Source organism: Oncorhynchus tshawytscha, linkage group LG01 (genome assembly GCF_018296145.1).
Source record: "Oncorhynchus tshawytscha isolate Ot180627B linkage group LG01, Otsh_v2.0, whole genome shotgun sequence".
Classification (NCBI taxonomy): domain Eukaryota; kingdom Metazoa; phylum Chordata; class Actinopteri; order Salmoniformes; family Salmonidae; genus Oncorhynchus; species Oncorhynchus tshawytscha.
In genome coordinates, this window is record NC_056429.1 from 61,621,951 (window position 1) to 61,645,066 (window position 23,116).

Consider the following 23,116-nt stretch of genomic DNA (forward strand, 5'->3'; position numbering starts at 1 on the left):
GAGAGGGGTTTGAGTCAGAGGTCTGCCAGAGAGGCATGAGCTGACCATGCGCGTTCATGTGAGAGTTAGCTTGAGTTCCATTGCATTTCTGAAGACAAAGGAATTCTCCGGTTGGTACATTATTGAAGATTTATGTTAAATACATCCTAAAGATTGATTCTATACCTCGTTTGACATGTTTCTACGAACTGTAATATAACTTTTTTGACTTTTCATCTGAACTAATCAATCGCGCATTGAGCATTTGGATTACTGGGCTAAAAATGCGAACAAAAAGGAGGTTTTTGGATATACAGTGCCTTGCGAAAGTATTCGGCCCCCTTGAACTTTGCGACCTTTTGCCACATTTCAGGCTTCAAGCATAAAGATATAAAACTGTATTTTTTTGTGAAGAATCAACAACAAGTGGGACACAATCATGAAGTGGAACGACATTTATTGGATATTTCAAACTTTTTTAACAAATCAAAAACTGAAAAATTGGGCGTGCAAAATTATTCAGCCCCTTTACTTTCAGTGCAGCAAACTTTCTCCAGAAGTTCAGTGAGGATCTCTGAATGATCCAATGTTGACCTAAATGACTAATGATGATAAATACAATCCACCTGTGTGTAATCAAGTCTTCGTATAAATGCACCTGCACTGTGATAGTCTCAGAGGTCCGTTAAAAGCACAGAGAGCATCATGAAGAACAAGGAACACACCAGGCAGGTCCGAAATAGTGTTGTGAAGAAGTTTAAAGCCGGATTTGGATACAAAAAGATTTCCCAAGCTTTAAACATCCCAAGGAGCACTGTGCAAACGATAATATTGAAATGGAAGGAGTATCAGACCACTGCAAATCTACCAAGACCTGGCCGTCCCTCTAAACTTTCAGCTCATACAAGGAGAAGACTGATCAGAGATGCAGCCAAGAGGCCCATGATCACTCTGGATGAACTGCAGAGATCTACAGCTGAGGTGGGAGACTCTGTCCATAGGACAACAATCAGTCGTATATTGCACAAATCTGGCCTTTATGGAAGAGTGGCAAGAAGAAAGCCATTTCTTAAAGATATCCATAAAAAGTGTCGTTTAAAGTTTGCCACAAGCCACCTGGGAGACACACCAAACATGTGGAAGAAGGTGCTCTGGTCAGATGAAACCAAAATTGAACTTTTTGGCAACAATGCAAAACGTTATGTTTGGCGGAAAAGCAACACAGCTCATCACCCTGACCACACCATCCCCACTGTCAAACATGGTGGTGGCAGCATCATGGTTTGGGCCTGCTTTTCTTCAGCAGGGACAGGGAAGATGGTTAAAATTGATGGGAAGATGGATGGAGCCAAATACAGGACCATTCTGGAAGAAAACCTGATGGAGTCTGCAAAAGACCTGAGACTGGGACGGAGATTTGTCTTCCAACAAGACAATGATCCAAAACATAAAGCAAAATCTACAATGGAATGGTTCAAAAATAAACATATCCAGGTGTTAGAATGGCCAAGTCAAAGTCCAGACCTGAATCCAATCGAGAATCTGTGGAAAAACTGAAAAATGCTGTTCACAAATGCTCTCCATCCAACCTCACTGAGCTCGAGCTGTTTTGCAAGGAGGAATGGGAAATAATTTCAGTCTCTCGATGTGCAAAACTGATAGAGACATACCCCAAGCGACTTACAGCTGTAATCGCAGCAAAAGGTGGTGCTACAAAGTATTAACTTAAGGGGGCTGAATAATTTTGCATGCCCAATTTTTCAGTTTTTGATTTGTTAAAAAAGTTTGAAATATCCAATAAATGTCGTTCCACTTCATGATTGTGTCCCACTTGCTGTTGATTCTTCACAAAAAAATACAGTTTTATATCTTTATGTTTGAAGCCTGAAATGTTGCAAAAGGTCGCAAATTTAAAGGGGGCCGAATACTTTCGCAAGGCACTGTAAATAAGGGACTTTACTGAACAAATCAAACATTTACTGTGGAACTGGGATTCCTGGGAGTGCATTTTGATGAAGATCATCAAAAGGTAAGTGAATATTTATGTTATTTCTGACTTCTGTTGACTCCACAACATGGTGGATATCTGTATGTCTTGATTTGTTGTCTGAGCGCTGTACTCAGATTATTGCATGGTATGCTTTTTCGGTAAAGCTTTTTTGAAATCTGACACAGCGGTCAGATTAAGGAGAAGTGTATCTATAATTCCATGCATAATAGTTGTATCTTTTGTAAATATTTATTTAGAGTATTTCTGTAAATTGATGTGGCTCTCTGAAAAATCACTGGATGTTTTGGAACTACTAAATATAACGCGCCAATGTAAACTCATATTTTTGTATATAAATATGAACTTTATCAAACAAAACATACATGTATTGTGTAACATGAAGTCCTATGAGTGTCATCTGATGAAGATCATCAAAGGTTAGTGATTCATTTTATCTCTATTTCTGCTTTTTGTGACTCCTCTCTATGGCTGGAAAAATGGCTGTGTTTTTCTGTGACTAGGTGCAGACCTAACATAATCGTTGGGTGTGCTTTCGTCGTAAATCCTTTTTGTAATCGGACACTGTGGTGGGATTAACAACAAGTTTATCTTCAAAATGGTATAAAATACTTATATGTTCGAGGAATTTTAATTTCTGAGATTTCTGAGATTTCTGTTGTTTTGAATTTGGTGCCCTGCACTTTCACTGGCTGTTGTCATATCGATCCCATTAGCAGGATTCAAGTCATAAAGCTTGCTGTTAGCTACCTAGCTGAAATTTGATGGCTGGCTTGCTAGCTAACATTGAACCTATTTGGTTAACTTTAGCTAGCTATGACAATCAGTTTGTATTGTTATTAACGTTACTCTATGGATTGGGATTATAGTTCACTGTTTAGCTAGCTAGCTAACATTAACGTTACATGTTTAAATAAAAGATCCCAAGTTACAGCTTGTTATAAGCTAGCAAATGTTAGCTGATGGTAGCTGGCTGGCTGGTTAGCTAAAATTACATGTATGTAACTGTGTGTAACGTTAATGATGTTTTCTCAGAATGCCATTGCTAGTCATAGCCTAATGTTAGTTAGCTAACTAGCTAACCTATTTGGTTAATTTTAGCTAGCTATGACAATCGGTTTATATTGCTAGTACTCTATGGATAGGAATTATGGTTCATTGTTTAGCTGGCTAGCTAGCTAGCTAGCTAGCTACCTGTCTAAACAAAATACCCCAAGTTAAAGCTTGCTGTTAGCTAGCTAGCTAACGATAGATGGCTGGATACGTGTATGAACTGTGTGTAGTGATCTCAGAATGCCATTTCGTGTCTATTGTATAATAACGCTAAAATATTTGTACCTGAAATGTGTCTTTCAGCATCAGTAGAACATGTCTGACTCTCCTCCCCTAGTTATACAAGGAGAAGGGTCTAATGCCTCCCATCAAAAAGAGAGCTGGCTCAAGCAAGCACAGGTTACACCTGAAGCATGAGGATTTGCAGCGAGTGGTGAACTTCATCCACAACTATGCAGAGGACAATGCAATAGTATTACCAGGACGCCACCCAGGACACAAACACTTGGTGGACGGTTCTGCCATCCTAGGTGACAAAAGCAGCAGTGTGGCGTCTCTACACAAAATCGATGACAACACTTGGTATTTAAAGCATAAACAAGTTTTTATTATTTAATTGACCTCCAACATGATTGGCACTACTTATATTGACCTCACATTATTTCTGTATTTTCCATAGGTACGTGGAGTCGGGCTGTCTTCCTTCAGGAATCTGTGGAGAAAATTGCTGCCCCACATCTCAAGCACTAAGCCCAGGACAGACCTGTGCTGGCAGTGCCAGAAGAACAACTATTAGGCCTTCAGATCTTCCAATCTGCCAGACACTGTTAAGTCAGCCAAGCTGAAGAAGCAAGAACAGTATCTCTTGCTTGTTCAGAGTGAGTTGTCTGTCTTCAAGAAGATGGTTGCTGAATGCAAGACCACCTGTCAAGATCTGCAGTTGTCTCTGGGGGCCCCTACTGAACCAGCAAGCAAAGACATCAGGATGCATTACCACTTTTGTTTTGCTCAACAAGTAAGCAACATTTCCTCCTTTATACTGATTGAGGACATAGATGGATAGATATAAACATTTGAGTGTACTGTATATCTATGTATATGGGAGGCAGGCAAATACCTTTCACTGAGTTGTGTAAAGACAGACTGACAGGGGGGAGAGAATTAATTGTAATTTATCTTAATGCTATTTTGTTGTTTGCAGGTGCACTATCCTGGTGACCCTATGCAGCCAGGTCCCATCTAATATTTAACTCCTCGGAAGTGTGGCTTGCTTTTGTCTGCTGTGAAGGAATACTACAACAAGTCAACTACTTGATTGATGAAGGCATGTCATCCAGCAAAGGCAGTAGCACAGTCATCAACTACATGCACCATTTCTTCACCAACTACGGAGTTGGGGAAACACGTGTGGACCTGAATAATAACTGCAGTAGCCAAAACAAGAACAAGTTTGTGCTCTGGTATTGTGCCTGGCGTACCATGCACAAGCTCCACCACAGTCTGGACCTTCACTTCCTGTTCACAGGCCACACCAAGTTTGCCATTGACTGGTGCTTCAGCCTCACCAAGCAGCGCTTCAGAAAGACCAGAGTGAACACTTTGTCTTAGACTGCTGGTGTTGTGGAGGACAGCACTGTGACAGGGGTCAACATCCCACAGCTGATTGGACTGGATGATGGTACAGTGCTGGTGGAAAGCTATGGCTGGCAACAACACCTGACTCTGTACTTCAGGCCGCTGCCACAGATTAAGCAGTACCAGCACTTCAGGTGAATATCATTTTCATTGCATTGTATGAGGTTTTTCTTCTTATCTAAACTTGGGAGGTGAATTGATGTTGTGCAAGGTTTAATGTCTTCTAAATTTTTGTTGTTTCCTGTTTTACAGCTTAAATGCTCTGGAGCCTGGTGTTGTTGTCGCCAAGGAGAGTTCAGACTCAGTTGGGGCCAGTTTTCAGCTGCTGCGCAACGCTGACATCCTTCCTCCCATAGATGGTCTGCCTGTACAAGCACTACCTGGACTGGACACGGCTAGACAAACGTATCTTTTTGTGAAGATCGGGGAGTTTTGCAACGAAGAGGCTATGGACATGACAAGCTCTGCACCAAAGTAAAGGGCAGGACAGAAACAGGCTCTCCGAATATAGATTCCCTTGTTCATGCGTGTTTCGGACGGACCAGTCATCAGCACTTTCTGCAGTGCGTCTATTCAAATGACTCTCTCCTAATATGTTGCTGCTACTTTTTTTTATCCTGCTGCTCAGCCACTTTAGCCATGATGGTGTGCATATAACTACCCCCTATATCACTGATATTGCTATTGCTATTTTTCTTGTACATACTGTATATTTTATTTATATTGACACTATTTCTGCTACTGCTACTATTTAAGTAATAATTTGGCTGTACCTTCTGTAGAGACCCATCCACTTAGCAAGATGTGTGACTGGGGGTTATAACATTTCTTTCACACAACCCATCAATTTAGACAAGTGTGTCTGGGTAAGCGTCATCTAATATTTAGAAAATATTTTTATCTGGACACTTTCAGTATACCTGGAATTTATCCTTATGGATGCTACTACTTTTACCACTTTTAGTCTTAATCTTTACTACACTACTCACTGTTTAGCATGACCTTACATGTGAAACCTTAAAGAAATGGGCGGGGCTGGCTTAAGAGGGTGTGAACAATGCTGAACGGGTGTAGACAAAGGAGCGCTCTCCAGTAGGTACCACAACATTCAAAGGCCATTTGTCAAAAGTGAGTTTACAAGTTTATTAACTTTCAAAGCAAAATTACTTTCCCATTGTTCCTGAAAAATGCAGTCTATGATATACCATTTTGTAGCATTGAGTCTCTACTTTTATCCAATGTTAAAAACACAATTTCAAATTTTGCTACATGAGACCAATTTCAGCTGGTCGGTCACATATTATGGCAAGAATAGCTCAAATAAGCAAAGAAAAACGACAGTCCATCATAACTTTAAGACATGAAGGTCAGTCAATCCGGAAAATTTCAAGAACTTAGAATGTTTCTTCAAGTTCAGTCTGGCTCATAGAACCATAGTTACCTCTGCTGCAGAGGATGAGTTCATTAGAGTTAACTGCATCTCAGATTGCAGCCCAAATAAATGCTTCACAAAGTTCAAGTAACCGACACATCGCAACATCAACTGTTCAGAGGAGACTCAGGCCTTGAATCATGCCTTCAAGGTCTAATTACTGCAAAGAAACCACTACTAAAGGATACCAATAAGAACAAGAGACTTGCTTTGTCCAAGAAACACGAGCGATGAACATTAGACCGGTGGAAATCTGTCATTTGGTCTGATCAATCCAAATTTGCGATTTTTGGTTCAACCTATCCCTGCATGTGTGGTTCCCACCGTGAAGCATGGAGGAGGAGGTGTGATTGTGTGGGGGTGATTTATTTAGAATTCAAGGCACACTTAACCAGCATGGCTACCACAGCATTCTGCAGTGAAGGAAAAGCAGCCAACAAGTGCTCAGCATACAGTATGTGGGAACTCCTTCAAGACTGTTGGAAAGGCCTTGCAGGTGAAGCTGGTTGACAGAATGCCAAGAGTGTGCAAAGCTGTCATCAAGTCAAAGTGTGGCTACTTTGAAGAATATCAAAATGAAATATATTTTAAATTGTTTAATACTTTTTTGGTTACTACATGATTCCATGTGTGTTATTTCATAGTTTTGAAGTCTTCACTATTATTCTACAATGTAGAAAACAGTAAAAGATAAAGAAAAACTTGAATGAGTAGGTGTGTTCAAACTTTTGACTGCTACTGAATATATATACTGTATATATATATATATGTTATACTGAGTTCCTTAAAAAAGACATGATGAAAATAAATATTATATTCATATGTGAATATATATATTTTATATAATATATTTTTAAGGAACTCAGTCCGGCTTTAAACTTACTAGAATGCAAAAGGTGCAATTTCGAAATTGGGTAGTGTATCATCAGTTCCTCTTGTCTTGTTCGTCATTGCATACCTGGGATGTTCCCCTATGCTGGAAGGGGGGACCACAGTGAAAATGTTAGAGAACCCCTTGTCTACAGTGTTTTGTTTATTTAAGTGTTAAATATTTGTAAATGATCAAAATCAGCCATCTAGGAGGAGATGGTGTAACAACAGATTTGAGTCGCTTACTGTTCATGCAGTTTTGAAACGATGAGATGATGTTAATTGAGATTCCATTGATTGATGACACTTGCATTGTTATACTGATGAGTACTGGTGTTGGACAGCGAGTGACAACTGAATGTGTAGAGATAATGATGAATGAATGATTGGCATTACTCATTAAACATAACCATGTTGGTTGTACAGTACACCAACTGTTTTTAAGTGCTATGTGTCCCACGGACAACTTCCGGTGAAACTGGAAGGTGCGCAATTCAAATAAATAATCATACAAATTATGGATATTAAACATTTAGGTACATACAAGGGTTTTATATCGGTTGAAAGCTTAAATCCTTGTTAATCTATCTGCACTGTCTGATTTACAGTAGCTATTACAGTGAAAGCATGCCATGCGATAGTTTGAGGACGGCGCACCACAGAAAAATATTTTTCCACTGGCACAGGTTTCATAAATTCACAAATAGCGATGAAATATTCACTTACTTTTTGAAAATCTTCCTCTGATTTGTCATCCAAAGGGTCCCAGCTATAAGATTTAAGGTTGTTTTGTTAGATAAAATCATTATTTATATCCCAAAAAGTCAGTTTAGTTTGCGCCTTTGATTTGAGTAATCCACTCGTTCAACATGCAGAGAAAGGAATCTGAAAATCTACCCCTAAACTTTGCTTCAACAAGTCAAAATACGTTTCTATTTACTCCTCAGATACCCTAAAATGTAATCAAACTATGATATTTCTTACAGAAAGAAGTATGTTCAATAGGAAACCGATTTTAGCAGGTGTGTCCTTTCTTCATGGCGTGCGCAAACACAAATTTCCAAGACTGTGTCCCTGTACTAAAACGGATATTTCTTATTCGTTTTGAAAGTTACGAGCCTGAAAGCTGGGAGCTAGAATTGAGTAAGCCCTTATAATTGCCATTGTAAGAGCATGGTCTCTCTCTCAAAACAATTCTGGTTGGTTTTTCTTTGGATTGTCTCCTACCATATCTATTGTGTTATATTCTCCTACACTATTTTAACATTTCTACAAACTTCAAAGTGTTTCCTGTCCAATATTATCAATTATATGCATATCCTGGTTTCAGGGCCTGAACAACAGGCAGTTTACTTTGAGCAGGTCATTCAGGCGGAAATTGAGAAAAAAGGGGCCTAGGAAGTTTTTAAACAGATGATCAAAACAACACAATTCTCCTAAAGAAATAAAGCAAGTGCATGTACAATGTAATCCAGCACTTAAATATCAATACACAGAAACAATATACAGTGCTCATATTGTATCCATTCATATTTAATACAGCACCTATATTTACAGTACAGTAGAAACGACAGCACTGAAGTCATTAAAACCCCATTAAAAGTGGTAAATTAAACTATTGTGGAGTGAAAATATGACTTACCCAATTGAAGAGATGGTATTTATATTGATTGGTTAGCAGCTACATGATGACAGAGCAACTCAGAGGATGAGGATGTCAGACATTGGCAATACATAAGGTTGATGTGTAGCTAAGCATAAAACAAATCTAGTGGACGTTTAAATGACATCTTTATTGACTATTCGTCCTATGCCTGTGAAATAAAAGTTGATCTGAGTATCTTAGTTATTGTTGTTGGTTAAATTAGTTTATAACTGCGTAATTACAAATTGCTTTCAAGAAATTAGGAATTAATATGTGAAAGGTCACAATTTTTCTATCAGAAACACAGAACAGAAATTGTGTTTTTTAAGGTAAGTACAGTAGCTGTTATATACATTGTACATGAATGAGTAAAGTAGATGGGTGTAGCAGCTGTGTATGTGTGAGATTGTAACTTCATATAATATGTACATATGCACTGGCTTGCGAAAGTATTCACTCCCCTTGGCATTTTTCCTATTTTGTTGCCTTACAACCTGGAAATAAAATAGATTTTTGGGGGGTTTGTATCATTTGAGTTACACAAATTTACACAAATGCACAAAGTTACACAAATTTACACAAATGCCTACCACTTTGAAGATGCAAAATATTTTTTATTGTGAAACAAACAAGAAATAAGACAAAAAAAACAGAAAACTTGAGTGTGCATAACTTTTCACCCTCCCCCAAAGTCAATAAATTGTAGAGCCATCTTTTGCAGTGATTACAGCTACAAGTCCTGGGGTATGTCTCTATAGAGCTTGGCACATCTAGCCACTTAGATTATTGACCATTCTTCAATGCAAAACTGCTCCAGCTCCTTAAAGTTGGATGGCTTCCACTGGTGTACAGCAATCTTTAATTCATACCACATATTCTCAATTGGATTGAGGTCTGGGCTTTGACTAGGCCATTCCAAGACATTTAAATGTTCCCCTAAACCACTTGAGTGTTGCTTTAGGAGTATGCTTAGGGTCATTGTCATGCTGGAAGGTGAACCTCCGTCCCAGTCTCAAATCTCTGGAAGACTGATACAGGTTTCCCCTCAAAAATGTCCCTGTATTTAGCGACATCCATCATTCCTTCAATTCTGACAAGTTTTCCAGTCCCTGCTGATGAAAAACATCCACACAGCATGATGCTGCCACCACCATGCTTCACTGTGGAGATGGTGTTCTCGGGGTGATGAGAGGTGTTGGGTTTGCGCCAGACATAATGTTTTACTTGATGGCCAAAAAGCTCAATTTTGTCTCATCTGACCAGAGTACCTTCTTCCATATGTTTGGAGAGTCTCCCACATGCATTTGGCAAACACCAAACGTGTTTGCTTATTTTCTTCTTTAAGCAATGGATTTTTTCTGGACACTCTTCCGTACAGCCCAGCTCTGTGGAGTGTACATCTTGAAGTGGTCCTACGGACAGATACTCCAATCTCCGATCTGGAGCTTTGCAGCAGGGTTATCTTTGGTCTCTTTGTTGCCTCTCTGATTAATTCCCTCATTGCCTGTTCCGTGAGTTTTGGTGAGTGGCCCTCTCTTGACTGGTTTGGTGTGGTGCCATAATCTTTCCATATATGAATAATGGATTTAATGGTGCTCCGTGGGATGTTCAAAGATTCTGATATTTTTTTATAAACGAACCCTGATCTGTACTGTACTTTGTCCCTGACCTGTTTGGAGAGCTCCTTGGTCTTCATGGTGTCGCTTGCTTGGTGGGGCCCCTTGTTTCGTGGTGTTGTGGAATCTGGGGCCTTTCAGAACAGGTGTATATAGATTAGATTTCACACAGGTGGACTTTATTTAACTAATTATGTGACCTCTGAAGTTAATTGGTTGTACCATATCTTATTTAGGGGAATCATAGGAAAGGCTTGAATACATATGCATGCACCAATTTTTTATACAAGTTATTTTTTTCATTTCAGTTCACCAATTTGGACTATTTTGTGTATATCCATTACATGAAATCCAAATAAAAATCCACAGGTTGTAATGCAACAAAATAGGAATAACGCCAAGGGGATGAATACTTTTGCAAGGCACTATACTCTGTCTGTGTCTAAAAGTAATATTAAGAACAGTAACATTCAGGTTCATCATGAGCACTTGGTACCTGTTTGACTTGTCAGACTCAGTGGTAAAATCCTGTTTCCATATTGAGGAGGCCCACATACCAGTGTTCTACTGTAGGTAAGCCAAACCTTGTGGACCAGCTACAGTAATAGGAGTCTTTAGAGAAAACAGGGTGCAGAGAGAAAGCCTTCCAAACATGGACCCAGCCTGCCCAGCTAGCCTGTCTATCCAACCTTTTAGGAGCAGTGCAGCTACGTGGCAGCAACAGAAAACTAATCTTCCACCCTATACTAAATTGGACTTGTTTTAAAGGTTCTTGTAGTGTTCTTACACTCACATACTCTCATATACAAGTTACTGACAAAATAATGGGAACACATTTTTACCTTTATTTAACCAGGCAAGTCAGTTAAGAACAAATTCTTATTTTCAATGATGGCCTAGGAACAGGGGGTTAACTGCCTGTTCAGGGGCAGAAGGACAGATTTGTACTTTGTCAGCTCGGGGGTTTGAACTTGCAAACTTCCGGTTACTAGTCCAATGCTCTAACCACTAGGCTACCCTGCCGACCCAATAAATGAAGGATGCAAAGTATATTGAAACCAGGTGCGGTCCCTGAGATAATTAAGCAATTAAAATCCCGTCATGCTGCGCGTCATGTATATAAATGCTGGGGAGGACATTATTTTGCAGACCATGGCTATGCACCCATAGGATGACAATGCCCCCATCCACAGGGCATGAGTGGTCATTGACTGGTTTGATAAGCATGAAAATGATGTAAACTATATTTATTTATTTTTATTTAGCTAGGCAAGTCAGTTAAGAACAATTTCTTATTTATAATGATGGCCTACACCGGCCAAACACGGACGACGCTCGGCCAATTGTCCACCGCCCTATAGGACTCCCAATCACGTCCGGTTGTAATACAGCCTGGATTCTAACCTGGGTGACTGTAGTGACACCTGACACTGAGATGCAGTGCCTTAGACCGCTGCGCCACTCGGGACATGGTTGTCCCAGTCACCAGATCTCAACGCAATTGAACACTTATGTGAGATTCTGGAGCATTTTCCACCACCATCAACAAAACCCCATATTATGGAATTTTTCATAGAAGAATGATGTCACATCCCTCCAACAGACACTAGTGGAATCAATGCCAAGGTGCATTGAAGCTGTTCTGGCTTGTTGTAGACCAACACCCTATTAAGACACTTTATGTTGGTGTTTCCTTTATTTTGGGATGTATATTCTACATACTCTCATTCTCACACACCCTCTCTGCTAAATAAATAGGCATTGTTTTAGCTCCAGGACTTGCCTCGTGTGTTTCTGTGTGAGTTTGGTTTGGTGTGTGTGTGTGTGTTTGTGTATTTGCTTGCATGTGCATATGTGTGAGAACCCTGAGAAAGTACTATGGTCATTACATGCTAGTGCCAGAGCCACATGTAGCGAAGACATATTGCTGACCCAGGGCGTTTTTTTGTCTTCTTCCTCTCCTCCCCTCTCCACTCTCCACAGTCTTTAGAATTCAGCTATATCCTGAAGTCGGCGTCCAGGCCAATGACATAAGATAATTTGGTTTTGGGGGTGGGGGTGGGGGTGACATTTTAAAAATCGTTGTCCCAGCCAGAATTGTCATCTGGGGGTGGCTCTTCCTTGTCCTCTGGGAAGTTGTCAAAGTTACTCGTGTCCATTGGTGATATCACCTGATTGACAGAAAAAGACAGACAGTATTGAGCCACTTGAAACCCTGATGAAAGCAGCTTGTTGATGAAATGTTGGTTTGAGACTTACATTAGGGATGATAGGGGGTGTCAGTGTTCCTTTTCTTAGACCTTCCCAGTTAAAGCCCTCAAACCATCTGGAAATGTATAGAAATTGTTAAAGAAACTGTCCAGTGAAAATCTCTCCTTTTAAAATAATGTTGCTGACAAAGCATAAATAAAATACAAAAATTAAATCCCACCTCAAACTTGTATCTCAAACAGACCATTTAAAAAATGCTTTATATTTCCTCATAGAGGATGATGTCATTCTCCTGAGGAGGATGAGCTGGCCAAACAGCTGTCTACTTGCATTAATATTTCTAAAGACTGGTATACGCCCACACCATTCTGTTTTCTGGGGTACGCCCACACCATTCCAACAAAGAAAAATGGCTTTTTAACATACTTAGTTTCTATTTTCTTGGAAGGAAAACTATTTAACTCATCTTGTAATTCATTACAGGTCATATCTCATAGAAATCTGGAAACACTGAATAGTTACTTTAAATATATAAATGTGGGAAGATGAGTAGAATAATATGGCTATCCATGAACTTACTTGTGCTTTTGGATGTCTTTGACACCGTTTTTCAAGTTTCCTAGTCTTTCCGAAGGATTGTCCCTAAAATGGACACATCATCATTAATACTCTTGTTAACACTAAATTACATTAAACAGTAATTGTTGAGGGTGGACAAAATGGTCTGGGACTCACCTGCATAGTTTTTTTATTAAGTTGGCAGCGTTTTTGGTGATCTTCTTTGGAAATTCGATCATGTCAATGCCCCTCAAGATGATGTTATATGTCTTCATGGGATCAGGGCCAGAGAAGGGAGGGCTGGAAGACAGGGGTGGAGATAGACACTCAAATGTATACCTTTCTCAGTTAACATCTGGCCTTACACTTTCATTTAAGATGATCAGGTTTGTCTGTACCTGCCGGTGAGGAGCTCAAACATGAGGATTCCTAGAGACCAGTAGTCAGCTGAAATGTCATGGCCTTTGTTCAGAATGATCTCTGGTGCCACGTATTCTGGTGTTCCACAGAACGTCCACGTTTTCTTCCCAAACTCGATCTTCTTGGCAAAGCCAAAGTCCACCTATACAAAGGACATGTGAAATACATTCTTAGAGGTAACCTGCAGTGTTAATAGTTCAAAGGGTTAGAGGTTTAGGTCATCAAGCTTTGAATCCACAATGTTGTGTGTCTCTTACTAGCTTGGCATAGCCCTTGTGGTCCAGTATAAGGTTCTCTGGTTTAAGGTCTCTGTAGATGATGCCTTTGGAATGTAGGTAGGCGAATGCTTCCACCACACACGCTGTGTAGAACCTTGTGGTTGAATCCTCAAACGAACCCCTGGAGAAGGAAGTGACAATGACCTCTTTAAAATACGACACATTTTTAACAGGCACACATCGGACAGATCTTCCATAGTCTCACTGAAACACATATGGGCACAATGACATTAGTTTAAATATTGACCATTTAAGGCTCACCGGTCTCTGAGAATGGTCCACAGCTCTCCTCCCAGACAAGCCTCCATCAGCATGTAGAGGTACTTACTGTCCTTAAATGTCCTGTACAGTCTGAATACAAAACACAGAGGGTGTGTCCTCTGTAGGATTGACTGTGAATTTAAAGTGTGTCTGTGGAAAGGCGTTGCATGCATGTCTCTACCTGACAATGAAGTCAGAGTGGGCCTCCTGCATGATGAGTTTCTCAGAGCGGATATGCTCTTGCTGTCGCGTGTCCACAATGTGACGCTTCTTCAGGATCTTCATGGCAAATGTCTTCACCTCATCACTTTTCAGCTGAACCTGTCGACACAGGAGAGAGGAGAGCTCTGTCAGCTCTAAGCAATGGTTAAATTAAACATCAATGCAATACAATGTACAGTGCCTTCAGAAAGTATTCAGACCCCTTGACTTTTTCCACATTTTGTTATGTTACAGCCTTATTTTAAAATGGATTAAATAGATGTTTTTCCTCAGCAATCTACACACAATACCCCATAATGACAAAGTGAAAACAGGTTGTTAGAAATACCTTATTTACATAAGTATTCAGACTCTAAGTTGAGCTCAGGTGCATCCTGTTTCCATTGATCATCCTTGAGATGATTCTACAACTTCATTGTAGTCCACCTGTGGAAAATTCAATGGATTGAACATGATTTTGAAAGGCACACACCTGTCTATATAAGGTCCCACAGTTGACAGTGCATGTCAGAGCAAAAACCAAGCCATGAGGTTGAAGGAATTGTCCATAGAGACAGGATTGTGTTGAGGCACAGATCTGGGGAAGGGACGGCAAAAAAATAATGCAGCATTGAAGGTCCACAAGAACACAGTGGCCTCCATCGTTCTTAAATGGAAGAAGTTTGGAACCACCAAGACCCTTCCTAGAGCTGGCCGCCCGACCAAACTGTGCAATCGGGGGAGAAGGGCCTTGGTCAGGGAGGTGACCAAGAACCAGATGGTCACTCTGACAGAGTTGGACACATGATCATTGTCAGCACCCCAAATACATGTGTGCCAAGCTTGTAGCGTCATACCCAAGAAGATTTGATGCTGTAATCGCTGCCAAAGGTGCTTCAATAAAGTACTGAGTAAAGCGTCTAAATACTTCTGTAAATGTCATATTTCAGTTTTTTACATTCTATAAACTAGCAAACATTTCTAAACCCCTGTTTTGCTTTGTCATTATGGGGTATTGTGTAGATTGTGTTGATGAGGGAAAAAAATTACATGTAATCAATTTTAGAATAAGGCTGTAACGTAACAAAATGTGGAAAAGTCAAGGGGTCTGAATACTTTCCAAGGGCACTGTAAGTGGCAGCTTAGCCTCTTACGCTTCCGAGTGTGGACGTCCCACACTCATCACTAAAGTAGATTCCAGAAGGGTGAACAATCCCTTTACAAGTCAGAATGTTAAATAAACTTCATTTTAACTTTGCCATTTGTCCACTAAATCCGCGTTATGCCGTTGGAAATGTGAAACAAAATATCCACAGGAAAGTGTCATCAAATCGACTTCTAAATACAGATCTCCCACGGTTTGTTTGTTCACCTGAGGTAGGCACACACATTGTAAATATATGCTTGCGATGCATGTATACTAATCAAGCTCATGCAGGTGTTTGCACGGTTTTGCGCATGTGCCAAGTAACAGAGATCTCAATGGCTGTACCAGCATTTTAAAAAGTTGATATAATTATACTTTTCTGGGGATATTTTGTCAAATATTTTTTTGCATAAGGACCACCCAAGTGGAAAACCGGCAGAGGAAGTTCAAATGACAGTTTATTCAACATTCAACACAAGTCTATATAAGGCACCTTTCGTAAAGCTATAGGTTGATATTAGGTCAGGAGACCTGCAAGTGGCAGCTGTGGTTCCTACCAGCTCTACACGGCCAAAGCCACCAACCCCCAGCGTGTCGATGATGTTGAAGTCAACCAGATTGAGGTTGGAGAAGAAAGAATTCTCTGCTTCGTACCTGCAGGGAAAGACAAGGACATGTTAATTCAATTGAACTGTCACCCTCCCCTCATCCAAGACACAGGGCCATTTTCCACATGCCCAGTCGCCGATATCCCCAACTCCCAGTGTCTTCTCTTGTTTATTGTTTAATCCAGTGGACCTTATCAGCTCAATGGTGTGATTGGGAGAATCAGTACAGATATAGGCCTGAGCCCTCAGGATAAAAGGTTTCTGGGTCAACCAAGCCAGAGGATCTTCAACACCTTCGGTCTCTGTTCCCTGAGAAATTAAGCTAATTGATTGCACACAAAATTGTCATTTGAATTTATAGGATTCATATAATTTTCAATAAATATAGTACCTAACATCCTATTTGGACCAACAACAAAACATCTAACAATGAGTAAGATATTAGGAATCCAAAGAAATGGTCCTTATTCTTTGTGAATTTGTTTTTTTTCCCATGTTCAGAGAAATTAATCATTGAATATGTTGGGTTTATATCCCATCCTACATCCTGATATTACCAGGTTCGTCTGACCACTAGATGGTGCTGTTCCTGCTGTTAGGTGATACAAAACGTATAGTTTGAAGAATCCTCCACCCCCCTTTCAATGTTAAAGGGATTTTTTCACTGAAATTTCAAATTGCATATTATTTCCTTACCATGTAAGAAGTCTATGGACAAGGTATTACAACAACCCATGCGTTGGTTTTGTTCACTTCCCCACTGTTTCAAATGGTACCTATATTAGCATTTTCAGGCTTCATATCCAAATCATCTATAAGTAACATTAATTGAGTTACAAAATGCATTTTAAGATACTTTAGGATGATTTGAACATGAAGCGTGAAAATGCTAATATACAGTAGGTACCATTGACTTGCATTGGATTTGTGCCACAAGTGCTAAAAAGTTAGCATCTGAAACAGTGACCAAAAAAAACAACGCATAGGTTGCTGTCATACCTTGTCAATAGTCTGCTTACAGGGTTAGTAAACCAATGTCATTTTGTAATTTGGGTGAACTATCCCTTAAACATTGAGGGGTTTGGGGGGATTCTTTATTTTTAAAAAATCACTTAATAGGAGGAACAGCACCATCTAGTGGTCAGACAAACCTGGTAATATCAGGATGTAGGATGGGATATAAACCCAACAACTTTAATTACTAATTTCTCTGAACAGGGGGAAAAAACATCACCAAATTCACTGGGAATACATTACATAGGATGCTGAAACACTACTCTGAGCCGCCGCTCCATACTACTTGTATGGATCCTGAGTGTTGTAGTGGTCTAACGCACTGCATCACAGTGCTAGAGACGTCACTACAGACCCGTGTTCGATCCCGGGCTGTATCACAACCTCCCGTGATTGGGAGTTGCATAGGGCAGAGCACAATTGTCCCAGAGTCGTCCGGGTTAATGAAGGGGGGAGGTTGGCCGGAGTAGGCTGTCATTGTAAATAAGAATTTGTTTTTAACTGACTTGCCTAGTCAAAGAAAGGTTGAATATTTGATTTTTATTTCTATATTTTTTGAATATGCTATGAATCCTATAAATGAAAATGGCCAATTTGGATGTAATCAATGAGCTTTATTTTCCAGGGATCAAATTTAATGTCAACAAAATAATGTTGCAGCAAGCTATTTCAGAACAATCTGAGATGGTGGTTGTCAAAATCCTCTTCCTTGTGTTTTTTGAGGTAGAACTACCCAGTTGTCCCCTCTCCCTGTCAAGAGTGTCACAAGTCAAGGGGTGATGGTTGAGGCCAGGAATTTTTCCTGACCATGGGCCCTGAGGAGGGATGCGTTATAGCTCAATTCAGCCCTACCTCAGTCAATAGCTCATTTGATGTTGTAAGACTAGTTAATGGCCACTAGATGGCAAACTTGTACCATTACAATCACAAGTAAAAGACTGCAACAGCTAAACCAAACTATTATTTCTGCAGTTGAGAATGAAAGTAAGAATAAATTCATGTGTAGAATTGCAGAGAATTGCAGATATTCTGAAAAACAATTAGTTATTCTATACAAGTGTGATGAAACAAATACATGCACCCCCCTGTTTCTGTATCTAGACAAATTAATTTTGATAGATGAGATCCTTTATGAGATACAACAATAGAACACAACATTTTGTATTGTATACAACAACCTTCAGTCCAACTGCACAACCTGGGATGGAATTATTCTGAAAGACATTAACAATGTATCATATTGAACACAATACAACATATTGTCCAGTAGGTTCCAGGACAGAATCCATTCACTGTCAGTCTCAAACGGAGGCCTCACAACAGTGACCAACACAAGTCTCTCTCTCCATTATCATCCTTTTTTCCAGGAAGTAACAGTGAACCGTTATTTTGATTTATACTTCCCCCAAAAATACATTTCAGTTTGAGAGGCTGACATTTCAAATGTACCATACACTATGAGGTACACAAAGCCATGTATCCTGAAATAACTGTATGTAAGGTTTACGACAACAGATTTAAATATCCCATACTGACTTTCAACAAAAAACGAAATACTACCAAAAGAGTTCCCAAAGCTGTCATGAAACCATGTTTAATCCACTGTTTATGGTTTAAACCACGGTTTGTGTTTCTCTTCAACTTGTCTCACAAGATTACCCTGTTCTGAGCTGGCATCCCTTCATGCCAACAACAACACACCCCAGCACCAAGGTGCCCCTTTACTAGGGTGCCTGGTGTCTGGTGCTATTCTCCTGCTTCCACAGTTACAGATAACATACGGGTTCCTCCAAGGGGTGCGGTAGAGGTCACAACTTTCACTTCCTGGTCTGTCACCAGAGAATTGCGTTGTTTTGTAACAGACCTTAGGTCGACCAAACCTCAAAGCCAAGTAAAGCCAGCTATCAAAATGAGTAAATAAATGCGATTTACCTCGCCTTGACCTCAGCATCCTCACAGCCTTTACTGGACACCTCCTCCAACCCTCCAATCAGGTGCTTGAACGAGCTGCAGCACAGGAATTGAAACAGTGTTGGTGAGTAATGTCATATGTGTTCAAGACATTGATCCCATTCCATTGAAGAAGCTGTTATATCTTGATATACAGTGCCTTGCGAAAGTATTCGGCCCCCTTGCACTTTGTGACCTTTTGCCACATTTCAGGCTTCAAACATAAAGATATAAAACTGTATTTTTTTGTGAAGAATCAACAACAAGTGGGACACAATCATGAAGTGGAACGACATTTATTGGATATTTCAAACTTTTTTAACAAATCAAAAACTGAAAAATTGGGCGTGCAAAATTATTCAGCCCCCTTAAGTTAATACTTTGTAGCGCCACCTTTTGCTGCGATTACAGCTGTAAGTCGCTTGGGGTATGTCTCTATCAGTTTTGCACATCGAGAGACTGAAATTTTTTCCCATTCCTCCTTGCAAAACAGCTCGAGCTCAGTGAGGTTGGATGGAGAGCATTTGTGAACAGCAGTTTTCAGTTCTTTCCACAGATTCTCAATTGGATTCAGGTCTGGACTTTGACTTGGCCATTCTAACACCTGGATATGTTTATTTTTGAACCATTCCATTGTAGATTTTGCTTTATGTTTTGGATCATTGTCTTGTTGGAAGACAAATCTCCGTCTCAGTCTCAGGTCTTTTGCAGACTCCATCAGGTTTTCTTCAAGAATGGTCCTGTATTTGGCTCCATCCATCTTCCCATCAATTTGAACCATCTTCCCTGTCCCTGCTGAAGAAAAGCAGGCCCAAACCATGATGTTGCCACCACCATGTTTGACAGTGGGGATGGTGTGGTCAGGGTGATGAGCTGTGTTGCTTTTACGCCAAACATAACGTTTTGCATTGTTGCCAAAAAGTTCAATTTTGGTTTCATCTGACCAGAGCACCTTCTTCCACATGTTTGGTGTGTCTCCCAGGTGGCTTGTGGCAAACTTTAAACAACACTTTTTATGGATATCTTTAAGAAATGGCTTTCTTCTTGCCACTCTTCCATAAAGGCCAGATTTGTGCAATATACGACTGATTGTTGTCCTATGGACAGGGTCTCCCACCTCAGCTGTAGATCTCTGCAGTTCATCCAGAGTGATCATGGGCCTCTTGGCTGCATCTCTGATCAGTCTTCTCCTTGTATGAGCTGAAAGTTTAGAGGGACGGCCAGGTCTTGGTAGATTTGCAGTGGTCTGATACTCCTTCCATTGTAATATTATCGCTTGCACAGTGCTCCTTGGGATGTTTAAAGCTTGGGAAATCTTTTTGTATCCAAATCCGGCTTTAAACTTCTTCACAACAGTATCTCAGACCTGCCTGGTGTGTTCCTTGTTCTTCATGATGCTCTCTGCGCTTTTAACAGACCTCTGAGACTATCACAGTGCAGGTGCATTTATACAGAGACTTGATTACACACAGGTGGATTGTATTTATCATCATTAGTCATTTAGGTTAACATTGGATCATTCAGAGATCCTCACTGAACTTCTGGAGAGAGTTTGCTGCACTGAAAGTAAAGGGACTGAATAATTTTGCACGCCCAATTTTTCAGTTTTTGATTTGTTAAAAAAGTTTGAAATATCCAATAAATGTCGTTCCACTTCATGATTGTGTCCCACTTGTTGTTGATTCTTCACAAAAAAATACAGTTTTATATCTTTATGTTTGAAGCCTGAAATGTGGCAAAAGGTCGCAAAGTTCAAGGGGGCCGAATACTTTCGCAAGGCACTGTATACTGTATGTATTGTTGTCTCTTTAAGTAATCACGCCAGTTGTCTAAATGACAAAAACATTGCTAATTGGTGTTTTGGTTCATTAACTGTGGCATAACAGCCCCTTGATATTTGTGATTGATAGCACATACTTAATAAGCAGGTATCTATAGATATCCCTAGACACTTATTCTCCATATGACTCATCTAGTGCAGCAGTGTATTGCATATTTATAGTACATATGAAACCTTTATGAATGTTTAATAAACCTTTATAAGATTGTTGTTTGAAGTGATAACCACTTGGTCTCACTTTACAAGACCAAGACCATCTGTTTACTTTATAATAACCAGATTCCCTACACATATCATCTCTATTTGGATGTGCTTGAACACCTAGACCCATAAATCATTAAGCTAATACACATGAATATGAAAATGATGCATAATATTGATTAAAAATGATTGAAATTGAGATGTTTACAGCTGAAACACCAGCTGACAACCCTGGCTGACAAGGTTAAATCCTCTTCCCAAAAATACACACACGAGCGCACATGCATGCAAGCACGCACATCTGTGCTGGAATTTCCTTCTCACCATTATCCCCTGACTCTCATTCTTTTTCTCTTTTCTTCCCTCTCTTCCCTCTCCTTCTTTCCAGAAAAATAGCAGGCTGGCTGCCACCCGTAACCTCTCTCTCACTCTGGCTCCAAACTCAACCAGTTCTGGGTAACATTTATGGTAAGCTGGCTATGTGAGGTGATAGAGCATTTGGAGTCACAGAAAGAGAGACAGAACATAATAATCACCACTCTCATCACCACTCTCATTCAGATGACTCACTCACTAAGACACAGGGTTGCCCATTAGAGGCCTGGTCCATTACAGGGGCTCAACTGATACCACCCAGCCTTGCTCTTGCATTACAGCAAACTCATATACTGCATGATGTTAGTGGTGACACAATGACAGACCATGATTTAATAATGAGACCTTGTTTAACTTAAAGCCAACGCCTGCACACCCGCGGGAAAATGTAATTAGCATCATAAAAAAATCCCCATCAAAATCCATCTGTTTAAACTAAAGATGGTTTAAACTTTTTACATGGGCTGCATCTCAATCTACCACATCCGCTAATGGCGGCCTTCCGCATCTGCATGGAAGGTGGCCAAGCTATTGCATTGTTTATCAGACCATGAGACATCCCGAGAGACTGTCTTTTCACGAAAACGCCTGTAGCGTCCGAGAAGTTTGGGCTAAACACTAAAATGACCCCTCTATGGAAAGGTGAGACTCTCACGAACATATTTTGACCTAGGGCGCCCACAAGCCTCATAAGACTCGTCAGATGGTAGCCCGGTTCCTGTTTAAAAAATGGATAGAAGTACAGTATACATGGATGTAGTTTAGTGTCCCAATTATTGTTTTTTTATATGGGTAAAAAAAGAAAATCCTGATCTTTCTTATATCTCTCAGATATAGGACACTAAAAAACGTTGACTATATGCATTTCCATGGATGAATCTGTTATGCAATACATATCTATTGGATAATAGCAGTAAGGCCAAATTCAATGTTTCAACAAATAATGTTTTAATTATTTTTAAAAATGATACCTAAAGGGGTCCTAAAATTCAAGAACAAATAGATAAATGGTACGACCATCTTAATTCCATATGTCCGCTTAGTAGAACCCACACAGCTTAGACTCTCAAGGAATAATGCCACTTACTGTACATATCTTGTAGATCAACATTAATTTATTTTGAAATAATGTGATTAATTCAATAAGTGGTCCTGTATGGCTCAGTTGGTAGAGTATGGTGTTGGCAATGTCAGGATTGTGGGTTTGATTCCCAGGGCCACTGATACAAAAAAATGTATGCACGCATGACTGTAAGTCACTTTGGATAACAGTGTCTGCTAAATGGCATTTGCTATGTGATATTGTAGACCAAATGATCAAAAGCATTTCAGAATACAAAAGTAGGTACTGAGGAGGTTTTGAACACTCACTCTCTGTCAATGACCAGACATGTCACGGTCTCTGCAGCGATGACATTTGCTGTCCTGATGTCCTCCCTGGAACACACATACATCATTAGTAACACACATTACACAGAATACAGCAGCACTTTATTTTATCAAACATTAATGACTTGGTTTGTGCTTAAAATGAAAAATTGTTATTACACAATAAAAATATTTTGTTCCTAATTTTGATAAATCATTAAAAAACAGGTTTACAATCAATATAATGTATAATTTGATACATAAAAAAACCACAAGACTTTCCCATAGAAGCATTTCATCATATAATTATAAAGCTTTGTTTTGACAAATACATGGACATTAGCGACAGGTAATGGTAACAAAAGTATAACCCGTTTTACTCTGTATCATCAATATCCTCTTCTTCCGAGGATTTGTCTGCCCAGTCGTTCTCAGAGTCTGAGTCA

General features: G+C 39.8%; 1 protein-coding gene across 2 annotated transcripts in view; it reads right to left on the reverse strand.

The window, feature by feature from the left end:
* Nucleotides 1-11,719: 11,719 nt before the first annotated feature.
* The window catches only part of LOC112254522 (cGMP-dependent protein kinase 1), a 162,546-nt gene continuing 151,149 nt past the window's right edge, over nt 11,720-23,116 (reverse strand). For both annotated transcript variants that reach the window (XM_024427198.2, XM_024427189.2), the window contains exons 8-18: nt 22,674-22,739; nt 18,869-18,943; nt 15,872-15,968; nt 14,148-14,287; nt 13,967-14,056; nt 13,685-13,826; nt 13,406-13,569; nt 13,185-13,307; nt 13,029-13,091; nt 12,498-12,564; nt 11,720-12,409 (exon numbers count right to left, since the gene is read on the reverse strand). In XM_024427198.2, the coding sequence (XP_024282966.1) occupies nt 12,311-12,409; nt 12,498-12,564; nt 13,029-13,091; nt 13,185-13,307; nt 13,406-13,569; nt 13,685-13,826; nt 13,967-14,056; nt 14,148-14,287; nt 15,872-15,968; nt 18,869-18,943; nt 22,674-22,739 (1,126 nt within the window). In that variant the 3' untranslated portion in view covers nt 11,720-12,310. The remainder of the gene's footprint in view (nt 12,410-12,497; nt 12,565-13,028; nt 13,092-13,184; nt 13,308-13,405; nt 13,570-13,684; nt 13,827-13,966; nt 14,057-14,147; nt 14,288-15,871; nt 15,969-18,868; nt 18,944-22,673; nt 22,740-23,116) is intronic.